Source organism: Balaenoptera acutorostrata, chromosome 6 (genome assembly GCF_949987535.1).
Source record: "Balaenoptera acutorostrata chromosome 6, mBalAcu1.1, whole genome shotgun sequence".
In the NCBI taxonomy this organism is placed as follows: Eukaryota; Metazoa; Chordata; class Mammalia; order Artiodactyla; family Balaenopteridae; genus Balaenoptera; species Balaenoptera acutorostrata.
The window spans coordinates 31,925,168-31,939,953 of record NC_080069.1 but is presented as its reverse complement, the minus strand read 5'-3'; the positions used below and the strand labels follow the sequence as shown (position 1 = coordinate 31,939,953).

The window sequence follows — 14,786 nt, the reverse complement described above, 5'->3', positions numbered from 1 at the left end:
CACAAATGGTTTGGACATGCCAGCAGGTCAGGAGGAGGACCTGGAGCAGGGTTTAGCGGAAGATTCCTTTTTCTGATAAATCTCCAGGGTGACTTGCATTTTCCATGCCTTCTATTTCACTTTCAAAACTCCCTCTAGCAGCGGGGGTGAGGCTCTGGGCAGGGGGAAACAAGGAGGGTCCAGTGTGGAGGGCAATCACAGGTGAGGCAGGCACTAGGTTACAACGCCCATGGGTGCCCACCTGCTGGCTGGGTAGACTAGCCGGGAGAGCATCCAGTCCACGCTTACAGGACTGCACAATCTCCCCAGTTCTGAGCGTGGCCCTCCTGGGTCTCTTCCCAGCTGTGCCTCAGTTTCCTCCCATCATGTGAGGGGGTAACACCTGCTTCCCAGGGCTGTAAGACAAAAAGTGATGCACCTGGCCCCACACAGGGCTGTCCCATGCCACCTCCCACCTGCCCCAGAAGTCCTGTTCCAGCCCACAGCACCTAGAACACGGCATGGCATACAGCAGGCACTCTGTGGTTACAGGATGAATGAAAGAGCCTCCAGCTCCAGACCAATGTAACTCACTATCTCCTGACCTTGGGCACTGCTGCTTACCCTCTCTGGTCTTTGGTTTATGTGGAGGGGGAAGGTCATGCCCACATGGCCTTGGTCTCCCTCGCGGGCAGCGAAGCTGACGCACAGAGGTCAAGCCACCTGCCTGAGCCACTCTGCTGAAGACCTCAGCAGACACCGTGAGAGAGGGCAGAAAAGGGGCAGGGGTGGGGAGGGGGAGGGCGGCGCGACTAGGAGGAGTGAAAAGCAGGTGGGCCTGAGAGCCGGGTCAGGGTCAGGACAGGAGAACACAGAGGCCTGTACTTTCGCATACCTGCCCGGGGAGATAATGCCTGGCCCCTTCGCACACGCCTGGCTTCTGGGAGAGGCCCGCGTCCTGGCCGACAGAGCCAAGGGCTGGAGGAACCAACACGCTCAAGCCACCCCCAGCGGCTGGCACAGGCACAGACAGGGTGCCACCCCAAACAAGGGGGCCCTGCCTGAGGACACAGAGGCTGTTTCATGAGGGGCAACGGCGGGCACTGGCACAAAGCGGACCTAACCTGTGGTGATCCGCTCTCTGCCTCCCCCCTCCCTCCCCTCGTGAGTGCGTAGGAGGCCTTCATGCCCCCATTTTCTAGAAGAGAAGGCCGAGGCTCAGAGGGTGTGAGACCCACACAACTCGTTGACTCAGGTTCCGGGTGCGGGGCGGACGATGTGTTGGCGAGACCTGCAGTGGGGCCCCCGGGGTGAGCCTCACCCCGTTAAAAAAAACAAAAAACAAAAAAACCCACACCCGCGGGAGCGCCCAATCGCCTTCACAGCTCGTTCGGCAGTTAGCGAAGCGGCCGGGGAAAGGCTGGTTCTTGTCCTCGTTTTATGGATTAAAAGAGTCCACGACAGGAGCACAGAGGGCGACGAGCTTTAACCAAGAACACGCGAGGTCCGGGGCCTAAGAGTGCCGAAACGCAGCGCGGGGTCCTGCGGCCCTTAACGCCCACGCGGCGAAGGAGAGCGGTAGTCTAAGTCTAGCCAGCCGGGCCTCCAGACCCGGCCTGGGGGCGGAGTCTGAGGGCTGTGGCGTCCACTGGGCGGGCCGGGGGGGCGGGCAGACGGGGGGGAGGGGGCGGCCGCGCAGCAGGGTCTCAGCGGCTGAGGCGCCGGCCTCCCTGAGGCCCGGAGCAAGGCTGCCCCAGCGCCGCACCATGGACTCGCGACCCGAGGAGTATGAGCTCAATGGCGACGTGCGCCCGGGCTCGCCTGGCTCCCCGGACGCCTCGGTAAGCACCCCTAGCCCCGTGCCGCTGTGCGACCTTGGCCGATGCCCGCCCTCTCTGAGCCCGGCGCCAGCGGCTCCCAGGGACCTATGGGCGCCGACCAGCTGCGCGCCGCGTCCTTAGGGTGGCGGTGGTCGCCACGCGCCGTGCGTTCCGCCCCCTACCCGCGCGGTCGGGGGCCCCAGCGGTGGCCCTGGGGCTCCAGCCACCCCGGAAGGTGAGCGGGGGCGTGGGCTGTTGGCAGAATGCCGGACGTGGCCCGGGGCAGGTAGCGCCCACACCGAGCTGCACAGCCGAGGGGCCTGGGCGCCACCTTCCTCCCTCCCCCCGCCACTTCCCGCGGGCCCCTGCCTTCCCGGCTCCCACACCACACTCCAACTTTGCCTCTCCTCCGGTTCGATGCGCTCCCGGACTGGGCGGAGTGGATCGCGGCTTCTGGGCCCCAGGCCAGCAGCGGGCAGACAGTTACGTCACCCACGGTGTCCACGGAGACCGCACAATCTTGTGCGTGCCCTGATGGGGAACTTGGGGCCGCTGTGGCCCCCTCTCCTCTCTCCACCCGCATGAGAGGCTCTATTCAGAGCCTGCCCTGCTGGCCTGGAAGCGCTGTGGGCATGGGGCAGGCCCTGGCAGTGGTCCCATATTACAGCTGGTACCCTCCCTCCCTGGGGTCCTGTCCCACTGGCAGGGCCAGAGTAGCGGTTCCTAACTGGCTTTGCCTTGGACTAGCACTTCCCCAGGGCCTCTGTTCGTGGCGCAGTCCTGAGCACTGCCCTCCCAACTCGTTGACTTTGGACATTCTTTCAGTTTCTGACCCCCTGGGGATGGGGGTAGGGACGGTGGCCATGAGCGCCTGACTGGGGCAGAGACCGGCCCTGCTCAGGTGTGGGTGACCAGTCCTAGGCGATGTTGTGGTAACAGGCCACGTTTAGGGGATGGGGGGAGAACATGTGGGGCAAGCAAGGCCTTGCACTGGGGAACGGGCCCTCAGCAGGCAGGACGGGTGTGTTCAGGGATCACTGCATTCATTGGCTTTGGGACCAGTTGCAGTTGCTGCAGCCCTGTACCACTCGGTCTGAGAGCTGAGACCCGTCCAGATGGAGAAGCCACGGCCAAAGTGCTGAACTCCCTGGGGTTGGTCCTGAAGGCAGGTGGGAGTGGGGCCAGGAAGGCTTCCTGACCAGTGGGGACATTGGCACTGAGCCCTGGAGGACTGGAATGGGGTACGGGTATGCCTGGGAAGGGCATCCCAGGCAGGGAGAACAGTGGGAGAAAGGCCCAGGGGCTGGACCACCAAGTATCAATACATTGGAGCTGGGGAGCTGGAGGTGGTATGGGAGGTCAGACCTTGCCAGCTATGGAGGCCCATGGAGGGGCTGGAAGCTCATGCGAGAGTGAACGCATTCTTCCAGGGTGGCTCCAGTCACAGGCAGCGAGGCTCTGGGAGAGACGGTCAGTACTGAAGGCTGCTCTGCTCACCCTGCCTGGGGCCCAGGCCCACCCAACACTGCCCTCCAGCCTCCGCCTTCCCCTTCCCACCCTCAGGACCTGCCTCACTGTGTTCTCGAGCACATCACTCTGTGTCTCAGTTTCTCATTTGTGAAATGGGGGGAGAGTAGTGCCTCCCTCAGAGGGTTATGGTGAGGATTAAATGGGTTAGAGCGTGTGAAGTGCTGTAGGAAACTGGGCACACAGCATTGTTAACATTCCTGCCTGCCACATGAGACCATCTCCCAAAGATGAAGCCCAGGCAGGGTTTGGAAGGGGCAGCACCTTCCCTCAGGTGCAATCCCTGTGGACAGGCATGGCCCTCCCCCTGCACCTCACCTGGCTTTTCCACAGCCTTTTCTCCCGGCAGTCCCTGCCTGAATCTGAGCCCCAAGCTCCTGCTTGAGGAGGGGTAGAAAGGCTTGCTGGGAGGAGGGGCAAACCCCAGGATCTTCAGATGTGTCCCCACTTAAGCAAGAGCCCCAGACAGCAGGGTGTGTGGGCTGGGTCACCACTATGTCCTTGGCTGCAAGAGGACTGAGTGGGAGGCCCAGGCCCAGAGCCCCCATCGGTCTCGAGACGCCCTGCCATGGGGCCTTGGGCAAGTGCAGACCCTCTCTGAACCTCAGTTTCCTCCTCTGTGAAGTGGGCAGGATCACTCACCTCCCAGGGTGGCTGGGCTCAGGGAAGAGTTGTATGTGTAATCCATGGGCAGATGAGCCCTGTCGGGCCAGGGTGGTGGGGGAGCTCTGCAGATGTCCCCCTCCACGTGCCCCATATCCCCATGGCCTCCATGCAAGGCCGGTCTGCTCAGGTGAGCCGCAGGAGTGAGTTGGAGTCTTCACTAAGTCAGCTCACTTTTGGCTGGCAGCAGAAGGAGTAGTAAACAGCAATTTTATTGTGAAAATAAATGTGGCCCTTGACTGTGTCATGCCCAGGGATTTATCTCAGGGGGCAGCTGCGTTGGACCCTGCAGCAGACTCTGGGACCACAGCCAGCTGAGGACACAGCAGGGAGGTGGCAGGACAGAGTGCAGTGAGGCTCCTGGGGCCACAGTTGGGCTTGGAAGCCAAGTCCTGGGAGGGAGGGGTGCGTGCACAGCCTCAGCTGCTGGGGGAAGTTTGCTCCTTTTCTCTTAAACTTTTTTTTTGGCCATGCTGCACGACATATGGGATCTTAGTTCCCCGACCAAGGATCGAACCCATGCCCCCTGCATTGGAAGCGTGGAGTTTTAACCACTGGACCGCCAGGGAAGTCCCAAGTTTGCTCTTTTTCTCATTTCTGCTCTCCTGGCAGATCCCGAGGCTGGTGGGGTCTTGGCCATGTTCCAAAAGGCAGCCCTGACGTGGCTGCAAGGTTACTGCTGGCCATTGCTGAGTCCACAGGAAGCGGGACTGCCCAACCCAGCCCAGCTGCAGCAGGGAAACCCCCCCGCCCCCCGCCCTAGGAAACTTCCTGCCATGAACTCAGACATGGAGCAAGAGACATCTCGGGGCTGGCTGGGTGCCGACGGTATGGGGACAGTGCAGGAGTAAGCCAGTGTGACCTGAAGCAGGTGCCTTCATGCTGAGTCCAGGCAGTGGCCACAATAACAGCTTATGCCCCGCACTAGTGGGTCAGACAAGGGACACCCCAGGCCCCAACAGATCCTACTCAGTCAGTTCTCAGGTCCCAACCAGAGGCAAGGACACCAGAGCCCGCACATCCACTGTTGCCCACTGAGCCCAAGGGGAGGGGCCTTATGCAGGAGTGGCTGCGATAGCCCAGCATCTGGAGCTGGACCTCCAGTGCACCCTGGGTCTCACTCAGCTCATGCATTTTCTGGGACTAGTACTTTCTCTTCCTTGTTATGGATTTTTTAAATGGAATTAATTACAAATTGGTACAGTTTGTTTGGGAGGTAAGCTTTCAAAGTGGTGAGGCCTGGGTGGCGAGGAAGAGGAACATCCAGTCCTGCCCTGCACCAGCTGTGCTCTGACCAGCCACTGGGCCTCTGAGCCCTTCATTCACTCCCCCTTATGTGCCCATTTTATAGATGAGGAAACCGAGGCACAGACCAGTCACTCTGTTGGTCCGTGGTGTGGCAGGATATGGGGATGATAAAAGATAGGTGCTGATGGAAGGCCTGCACCCCAGCTCCTCCCAGGGTAGCTGATGAGCCTCATAGATTTGTTGGGAGCTTGGTTCTACAGATGTGAAATTGGGCTCTGGGAGCGTGGACAGGAATTCCCATGTGGGCTCCTTGTTCCATACTTGTACATGGGGTTTGGAGTCAGTGGCAGAATTGGGGCAGGCAGGATTGGAGGAAGTCCATAACCAAAACCCTGAGGGGTCCTGCAGGGGTTCAGTGGGCCACGGCCCTGGCCTGCCCTTGTCTCCCAGGGGAGCAGAGAGTATACAGGCAGGAGGCTGGGGGTGGGCCAGACCTCCTGGGCCCAGCCGGAGGCCATGGGCAGCCCATCCAAGCCCAGGGTGGACTGGAGGATGCATTGTGCTGAAACTGGGTTCTCTGAGTACCACAGATCTGCTTTGAATCCCGCTTCTGTCCCAACTCCCCTCCCTGTCCAAGCTGAGGTTGCCCAGCAGTGTGCCCCTGGGCCAGGTGGCCTGGGTCCCTGCGAGCTGCCTACCAATGGCTGGGATGAGACCCTCTGTCCACAGAAAGTGGGCTCAAGGAGCCAGCCCTGTGGGCACCACTGCCAAAGCCAGCTCCCTCCCCACAGGCTCCTTCCTGGCTTTTAGGGGAAGAAGTCTGGCAGCCCCGAGCTTACTCAGCTTCTGGGATGCCTTTGAGGTTTCAGGGAAGTCCTCTTGGCCCTAGGGACACGTTAAACTGGGTATTTGTTCCCTGCACTGCCCAGGTCATGGGCAGGGGTCTCGGTGAGAGGGTCCCAGCATGGCTCCTGGCAGCTGGGTGGGCAGGTGGCCTGTCCAGGCCCATAGAGCTCCGCACCTGTGAGAGGTGGGCTCTGACCGCCCCCCCCCAGCCCTTGACCTTCTCAAGATAGCAGCCTCCCTGGGATTCACCTGTGCAGCAGTCACCTCTAGGGCCCAGAGCTCCCTCCACAGCTCAAAGCCCCTCCGCAGAAGGCCTAGGACACCAAGGTCAGGCATGGGAGAAGCGGATCAGCCCTGCAGCCTCCTCCCCACCCAAGCCCCTACCGCACAAACCTCCTGGGCCCCCTGACCAGGGTGGACATGAAGCTGTGCCATGTCCTGGGTGGCCCTAAGCTCTGAGGTGGACAGGCTGGTTCCAATTCTGATCTGCCCCTCCCTCACAGTGGCCCTGGGTGAGCCCCCCTGAGCCTTAGTCTCCCACTCTGTAGAATGGGAGAACAGTGCTCTTTCTCAGTGTTAGTGGGGGCACTTGGGTTGTAGAGCTTCCCAGACTGTGGCCTGGGGTGTACAAATGGGGAAGCTAAAGCCCAGTGAGGGGGAGCATGTTGTCAAGGCTACACTGCCAGGCTATAGTGAGCTGGGGCTTGACCAGAGCTCCCCCCACCAGCCCCCTGGCCTGCAGCCTCTGGCCAGCGCTCCTTATCACTGCACAGGTTGAACAGGAAGCAGATGGCCATATGGGCAGGAAGTGCCCTGTATCAGGAGGGGCACATGGCCTGGGGCCCTTGCTTGCTAACTGGGGCCCTTGCTTGCTAACTGGGGCCCTGAGACAGTGGCCAGACCCCCCAGAACCTCCCGGCATGTTTGCTCCGTGGCCCTGTTGCACACATGGGAGACTGAACCCCAGAGGGGGCTGGCTATCCTGAGGTCACTCAGCTAGAGCCAGGGGCTGGGGACTTCTGAGCACTCAGGCTCACAGGTGACCCAGACCCCAGACCCCCACTGCAGGGCCCAAGGGGACTGTGGTGTCAGCTCTCAGGGCTTCTGAGCCCTGGGACCTGGGTTCAAATCCCAGTGCAACCCTCACTTGCCATTGGCTTTGGGCAGGGTTCCTCCCCATATAGCCTCAGTTTACCCTTGGTAAGTGGAGTGTGAGGACAGGGGGGAACTCCCTGGAGGAAAGCACCTAGCTAAAGGGTGAGTAAGATGATGGACTGTGCCCTGGGCACCCAAGGTGGAGAACAGCAGGGCACAGGCGCCCTGTTCTGGGGGCACTGCTGCTGATGGTGTCATTCTGTATTTGAATGTGCACGTGGCTGCATGGGCATAAAATATTTAAACAGTTCAAGAGAGCTCAGAATAAAAAAGAATTCTCCCTCCTCCTCAGAAGCCTCCACAGTTAGCCTGGATGTGTACATATGTGTGTGTATGTGTGTTTGTTAATGCATATATACATATGTATTGTATATGTGTGTGTACATGTATGTATACATGTGTGTGCATGTGTGCTCATATGTGTTTGTGCATGTGTACTGTGTCTACATGTTTGTGTATGCTTACACACATATATGTATTGTGCTTGAGATGTGTATTAGGTACTTACGTGTGTGTGGAAGACATTTTGGCACTTCTGGTTTATGAAACATAGGGGCACATGGCCAGCGGGCCAGTGTCTCCAGGATGCCCGCACCCAGAGGAGCACACACATGGCGAAGCATGGCCAGCTGGGCCGCTTTGCAAGAGCAGAGCTGGGAGACAGCCTGGTGCTTTTGAGGGGGGTGGGGCACAGACCCTGGGGAGGAGTGGTGTGCCTTGGGTGTTCTTGGTCTGGGGGTGTGGCCCACCCAGATGTGAGCGCAGCTGTAGGCCTGGCATGGAGAGGCAAAGGGGAGACTTGAAGAAAGAAAGAGGAGACCCCAGGCTGCACATGGAATTTCCCAAAGAGTAGGCCAGGGCCCTGGGTCCAGCGGAGGAGGCTTTCCCTGGGGGCTCTTGGGTCTAGAATTTTAAACCAAGTGGATTTGCTACTTAAGAACAACTGACACTGAGGGAAAGCAGGACATAGCAGAGCCACCTACTTTCCCGTCCTCCCTCCTGGGCATGTTATTCTAGATTAAATTTAAAAGACATAATGTAAAAATGAAGACCCCGCCCTTCTGTAGTTCTGTAATTTCCATGGTGAAATATCTCCAGCTGCAGAAAGTAGAGGCTTGCCCTCCCCAGAACCCCCACCTCCCATCCCTGCATCTTTCATGACTCTAGAAACAAGATCTGAATGGCCCCAGGAGGCCTAGTGGCTCAGGGATTCCTGTGGACAAGTGGCCAGGGCTGAGGGGTACAGGTTTGTCCTGGGAGGTTGGGGAGGGGCCTGGCCAGGGGCAGCTTGAGGAGGGCAGATGGGCTGGATACAAAGAGGAGGCCTGGCAGCTTAGAGCTGGCTTCAAGTGAAACAGCCGCCCCAAGAGGTAAACTCCAGTCCTGGGAGGGGTCTTTGTGGCCTGGACTCCAGCCTCGGAGGCAGGCCTTCTCCTGCCTAACTACCCTCCCCACTCCTGCCCCAGGAGAGAAGAGCCTATCCAACAGGGGGAGTCAGCTCTGGGTGGGGCCTTGGGGCATGGAGGGCACTTAGGAGTGACAGGGGCCCTGGCCTTGAGGACTGGGGATGTTCTCAGGCAGAAGTGAGGGAAGAGGTATCAGAACTTGTGTTCCTGTTTTATCAACGTGAACGTGAAGGCAGAATGAGCCCTGGAGATCGACTGTGCAGCATGTCGTGACCAGTACAGCACTCTAAGGGTGATATTAGTATTATCACAAATACTAATAATAAAGGGTCAGGAGAAGACTCTGGATGTGTGGTGGCCTGGATGTGGTGATGGTGTCACGGTACACATTTAGCTCCAAACTCTTCAAGTTGTTCACATTTATTATGTACAGCTTTTTATGTGTCAATCACACCTCAGTAAAGTGGTTTAAAAATTTTTTTTAATAAAAATTAAGGAAGAAGCTAAGCTCAGTTGCATTGTAGAATGCAGAGGCATCTATTGAGCACCTGCTGTGTGACTGCACGGCTGGGAGATGGCCTGGGTGGATCGGCCATCCCAGGAAGACTTGTTGCAGGTCTGGGCGAGTATGCAGGAATCTGGGATCCAGCTGCCGTCACGTCATTTCCCGCCCTGGCACCAATCACCTCCTGGAAAGGAGGGCAGGCAGGGGCACGCAGGGAAGGCTCCCAGACGCCCCGCCCATGGCAGGCAGACAATTGGCGGCATTTTCCCATCTAAAACCAGAGTGTGTGCTAAGGTTGCGTTTTGTTTCCTTTCTCTTCCAGGACTTGATTCGTAGGGTGGGTCTTGCAGGGGCTGCACAGCCTTCTCTGGGCCTCTTGTTCTATTAATAAGCACTTCCCTTTCGAGCCCTCACCTGGGCCCTCACCTGCTGATCCCATCAACCCCCACATCCCTGGGAAGGAGACCAGGCTCAAAGCGGGGGGACACCAGGGTGGGCCCAGGCCTGCAGCCCCCTGCCACAGAGTCCGGGCTGACCACCCCCCTCCCTGCAGGCACCCCGCTGGGGCAGGAACCGGCCCATCAACATGAACCATTATGCCAATAAGAAGAGTGCGGCAGAGAGCATGCTGGACATCGCACTGCTGTTGGCCAACGCCTCCCAGCTGAAGGCTGTCATCGAGCAGGGCCCTGGCTTCGCCTTCTTCATCCCCCTGGTGGTCCTCATCTCCATCTCCCTCATGCTGCAGATTGGTGTGGGCGTGCTGCTCATCTTCCTTGGTGCGTGCCTGGGCAGGGGGCCCCAGCAGTGGGAGGGCCCTGGGGTACCCCTGCCCCACGGTCAGCTGATTCTGCCTGCACGCACCCTGGGATGCGTCACTTACCCCACTGTTTTCCAGGCCCTCACAGAGCTGCACGGGAGCCCCGGCCCTTCTCACTAGGCACGTGGTCCAAAATGTAGCTCCCATCGTGGCCCCCAGAGGGACCCCCATGTCTCCATCTTTCCACTCACCCAAGCTGAGGACACAGGAAAATGTCATAACCATACTAAGAGTTGATATGTACTGGGCACCTACTGTGTACCCTCTAGACCTTATGGCGGTCTGTAGGGACTAGGTGGTAGTCCTGCCCCCAAGGTGAGGGTCAGGGCTAGGAGCAGCGAGAGCTTTGGGCTCCCCCCAACCTCTGCCTGGCTGTGTGACCCAGGCAGGTTACATGACCTCTTGGGCCTCTGTTTCCTTGCCTAGAAAGTGGACATAAGGACAGCCTTGGGTAGGTGTGAGGATGGCTAGATTATCATGCACCAGCACTCAGAAAGGTGCTTGCCTGTGAATGTTCAGCACATTGTGCCTTAAAATCCAAGCCTGGGCCTTGGGCCTCCATGCCTTCCACTTCGTGACCAGGCACCAGGCCCCTCTGAGCTTCTGTTCACTGAACAAGGGGGGATGCAGTGGTCAGGCCACAGATACCAGACTGCCCAGGCCAGAGCCCATTGTCTGTAATGTATTAAGGCAGCCATGTCTCTCTCTGGGGGACAGAAGAGGGCCCCTTGGTGTCGCACAGCCCTGGGCAGTGTCTGCTCCCTCTCGCCCACAGTCAGGTATGACCTCAATAACCCTGCCAAGCATGCCAAGCTGGACTTCCTCAACAATCTGGCCACAGGCCTGGTCTTCATCATCGTCGTGGTCAACATCTTCATCACTGCCTTTGGCGTCCAGAAGCCCACAATGGACATGGCACCCCGGCAGTAGGGGCTCAGGTGAGCTGTCAGGGCCGGCCCCGGCAGGGTCTACTCCACCACGAGCCCACCCGCTCACCCCACTGGGCCACTGACCCAGCGTGGGGGACTCAGGGTCTTGCATGCAGAGCCCCTGTGACTGCATCTGCCCTCACCTGGGCCTTGCAGGGTGGGCGCCCCTGGCCGTTTGCACCCCCACACCACACTCAGCCCACTGTCCTCGCTCGGAGAGACCCAGCGCCTGCCCAGGGTCACCCCACTTGGGAGCAGGAGCCACAGGGAAGTCGAGTGACCCTCATAACACACTCAGCAAGCCCCTATTATAGGATGGTTCGTGGGGGCTCAGACACAGGCAACCCTGATCGTCATGAGGGCAGATGCAGAAGGTCAGCAGGTCTGGCGTGTGTCATGTGTCCAGAGTCTGGAGCCCTGGCCAGGGCTGCACAACACAGGTCCACCCACCCTTGGGTCCAGCAGTCCTCGGGCCTGCCCCAGAGGAGAGGTGGGTGCCACAAACAGACAACTGTCCATCCACTAGCACAGAAGAGTGGACAGGAGACTGTCCCTACACAGCAAGCACCTATGTGTCAGGGGCATGCTGGAAAACCTTACGGATTGACCAAGTGGACAATGAGGTAAGATGCTGAGAGCAGGGCCTTTGTGTGGCCCCGTTGTGAGCATCTGGCCTCCACTTGCCCATGCCATTGCTATTGGCCCCACCTGGCCTCCGATTCACTGCCCAGCTGCTGGTACCAGTTTGTTGTTAAGTCTGTCCCCCATGGAGCCCTCTGGATGCCAGCCTGCTCCCTCACTCATTGCATGACGACTGGGCCACTTATTAATCACCTGCTTGTGTGCCCCAGACACAGTCCTGACTCTCCCCAAGCATCAGCCTAGCAAGGAGACCTTGTGGGCCCCACGGCACATGTCCACCCGCCGGCCCCTGCTCTCAGAGGCCCCCTATCAGAGTGTGCTGGGACCAGGCTTTTAAATCCTGACAGTGACCCAGGAGGGGAAACTGTGGCTCTCCCAGGTCAGAATTGGGCTGTCTGATTCCGGAGTCGGAGTGACCCCAACATTTGTGGGCTGGTTGCCAGACACAACACTGAGGCAGGGTCACCAGAACAGAACTGGAGGCCCCTCTGGCCTTGGCGACCCTCATGCCTCTCCTCTCCCTTCTTTGCAGGTGCCCCCGGATCGTGCCTGGCCGCAGCTGCCTAGACCCAGGAGGCGCCTTGCCCTTGAGGCCCACCCTCCTGTGCGCACATTCCCCCAAACCGCCATAGCCCAGGCTGGCCCCACTGGACTGCATCCAAACAAGCCACACACGGTCAGGCCACTCTTGGCCAGCACAGGGCCTGCTCCATCCTCAGCTGCTCCTCCTCCTGGAGCATGGCGCGGTGAGGCCCAGAAGACAGAACTGTAGAGTCCTCAGCAAGGGTCGTCGCTGCCGTGGACATGCAGCAGGCCCAAGGATGGGGGGGCAAGAGGCTGGCGCCGTCTCAGGACATTTCCAGAGGGATGAGGAGATGCCTGCCCTCTGCCGGTGCAGCAGTGTCCTGGCCTTGTGTGCTGCCCACCCTGAGTGACCCATGACCTCTGCACTTCCTGACCCAGGACTGTAGACCACCAGTGACCCTGTGGGACCCCCACCGTGGCCACTGACTCAGGCCTCACACCCTCCACCAGCAGTGACTCGGCAGGGCCCTAGCCCCTCCTTGGCGGTCTGAGCCCCCACTTTTCTAAGTACAAGTAACCAGTAAAGCTGATGCTCCTCCTCGTGTGGCTCCCAGTGCCATCCTCCCCTCCCCCAGGCCTGGGTGCTGCACCCTGTCCCTCAGAGCACCAGCCTGTGCAGGCCTCCTCTCTCTCTCCCCACAAGCCTGTGACCTTTGTGGGGAGCAGCCTCTGTTGGCATCTGCAGACATCACCCCCATGTGTCCTCGGGGCACTCAGCCTGGTGACCCCTGACTAGACCCTCATGGGGAGTTCCAGCACTCCCACGTTTCCTGCAGTTTGCATGCCCACACAGGTCCCTTCTGTACCCACAGTACTGGCTCACCTTGTGGTAGTGCTGGGCACTGCTGGTCAATCAGGCTGAGGGGACCGAGGAGAGTGGGGCTGGTGCTGAGCAAGCCTCGACCCTGCAGAGGCACCAACAAGGGTCAGGTGCTGTCTCGGGGGGCCATGGGGCCACGTCTCACCTGGCTGGGCCCTCCAGCTCCCTCAGTCCACCCTGTGGCCTCTAGGGCCTGAGCCCTCACTCTCTGCCCCCTTGTCACCTCCTTTCTGACTCCTGCTGGCCCCACCCCCTCATCTCCTTGAGGCAGCAATGCCCTTACTTGGTCCTCTCCAGGTGGGATACCTGAGAATCCCCTCCAAGCAACTGGAGCCCCAGGTGGGGATGCAGCCCCTAGGAGCTCCCAAGGCCCCTCCCCCATCACTTCTGTTGCCCTCTCTACTCTGAGCCTGGGGCAGCTCCAACACCTTGTTCCCTTAAGACATTCAGGTGACCCCACAGACTCTTCTGTGGGGCTGAAAATTCAACTGCACAAAGTGATTGATAAACAGGAGTGCTTATGGGTGAGATGATCTAATCCTGGGCTTTACTTTGAAATAAATAATCCAGGAAAAAACATAGGGAAATGGATGAAATAAGATTGAAAGTGCTAGTGGCTGCAGAGCTGGGGCCACGGGGCCAGCTCTCTGCTCTTCTGAGTGTCTGAATGTCCCATAAAGAAGGTTTTTAAAGGTGATCCACACATGGGATGAGGTCCATGAAGAAGCAAGACCAGCAGGTAGGCAGTGGGTGGACACATGTTCCCAGAGGATCCAATGAACCTGGGGCCACCCCAGCCAGAGGGGTCAGATGCAGAGCTGTGCAGGTGGCTGGGCCCTGGGAGCAAGTGGTACAGAGGACCACCCCTCCTGCCGCTCACTATGAGCACATCTTACCTTGGCTGTCTTGTTATTGCCAGGAAGCAGCAGAGGTCAGGCTCCCGGCTGTGAACCTCCCCTACCACCTGGCCCTCATGGTGGGTCCAGAATGGTGTCCGGGCCCATGCCCCCAGGTCCAGCCCTGCCCAGGGCCCAGCACAAGTGGATGCTGCCCAGCCCTACATGCCTGGTGTAGCCTGAAGCAGTCTGTGGCCTGTGGTGTGGGCTGGCTGGCAGCCATACCAGACGGATGCCAGCCTGTGTGGACCATGGACGTGGCCAACAGATGGCCTAGTTCCTCCTTTGGCCAGGACAGGAAGCTGGTCCAGATGTGGCCAGAGAGGTTAAGCCCCAGATGGCTGGACTGGGTCCCCGGTCACCAAGCCAGGCTGGCCTCCACGGGTGCTAGGGGCACTGGGGACAGGGCATGACAGAGGGTGGGTCTGTGCATCCCAGCCCCCTACAGCCCCTGCCCCAGCTGCTCCCACAACAGGTACACATGACAGCCCCCCACCTGCCCACCCACCAGCACCCAGACTCATGTCTCTACAGTTCCGGCCCCCTGACCCTCACTCCAGATGTATTCCTGTCTCAGGTCCATGGCATGTGCTGCTGCCCTCTAGGGTCAGGGCTGTGCCCTGAGGTCTTCCCCACTGGCCCTCCTGACCACCACTGCTGGTCACTGTCATGGTGGGCCATTTGGGTTTACTCTGCCTTTGGTGCCATTGGCTAGCGTCACTGCCCACAGTGTCCCCCTGGGGCCCATATCTGAGCCCTGACTACCCTTGCACCGTCTGGCCCAAGACCAGGGCTGCTCCCTGAGAAGGAGGGTCCTGTCCACCAACTCCCTGAAGGCTGAGGGAGCTCTGCCTGAGCTGGGGGAGGAGGTGGACCCCTACTCATACTTGCACTTCTATTTGGTCTGACCTGGCTCTCCCACCGGTTGCAACCACCCACAGCCTA

At 59.4% G+C, this 14,786-nt stretch overlaps 1 protein-coding gene across 2 annotated transcripts; it reads left to right on the top strand.

The window, feature by feature from the left end:
- The first annotated feature begins 1,655 nt into the window (after positions 1-1,655).
- NINJ1 (ninjurin 1) lies at positions 1,656-12,665 on the top strand. 2 transcript variants are annotated; one of them, XM_057549429.1, is made up of 4 exons: positions 1,656-1,820; positions 9,703-9,928; positions 10,749-10,907; positions 12,073-12,665. In XM_057549429.1, exons 1-4 carry the CDS (start codon positions 1,746-1,748, stop codon positions 12,105-12,107), a joined length of 495 nt encoding a protein of 164 aa, XP_057405412.1. In that variant the 5' UTR covers positions 1,656-1,745; the 3' UTR covers positions 12,108-12,665. The 2 variants fall into 2 exon arrangements, with proteins under 2 accessions (XP_057405412.1, XP_057405413.1); XM_057549430.1 differs by having other exon boundaries at positions 10,745-10,907.
- The last annotated feature ends 2,121 nt before the right edge of the window (positions 12,666-14,786 follow it).

Bases quoted from the DNA above. Each gene is read 5' to 3' on its own strand.
- NINJ1 (XM_057549429.1), top strand. From the start codon at position 1,746: ATGGACTCGCGACCCGAGGAGTATGAGCTCAATGGCGACGTGCGCCCG. The intron at 1,821-9,702 runs GTAAGCACCCCT...CCCTCCCTGCAG, and splicing joins CTGGCTCCCCGGACGCCTCG to GCACCCCGCTGGGGCAGGAA. The intron at 10,908-12,072 runs GTGAGCTGTCAG...CCTTCTTTGCAG, and splicing joins CCCCGGCAGTAGGGGCTCAG to GTGCCCCCGGATCGTGCCTG.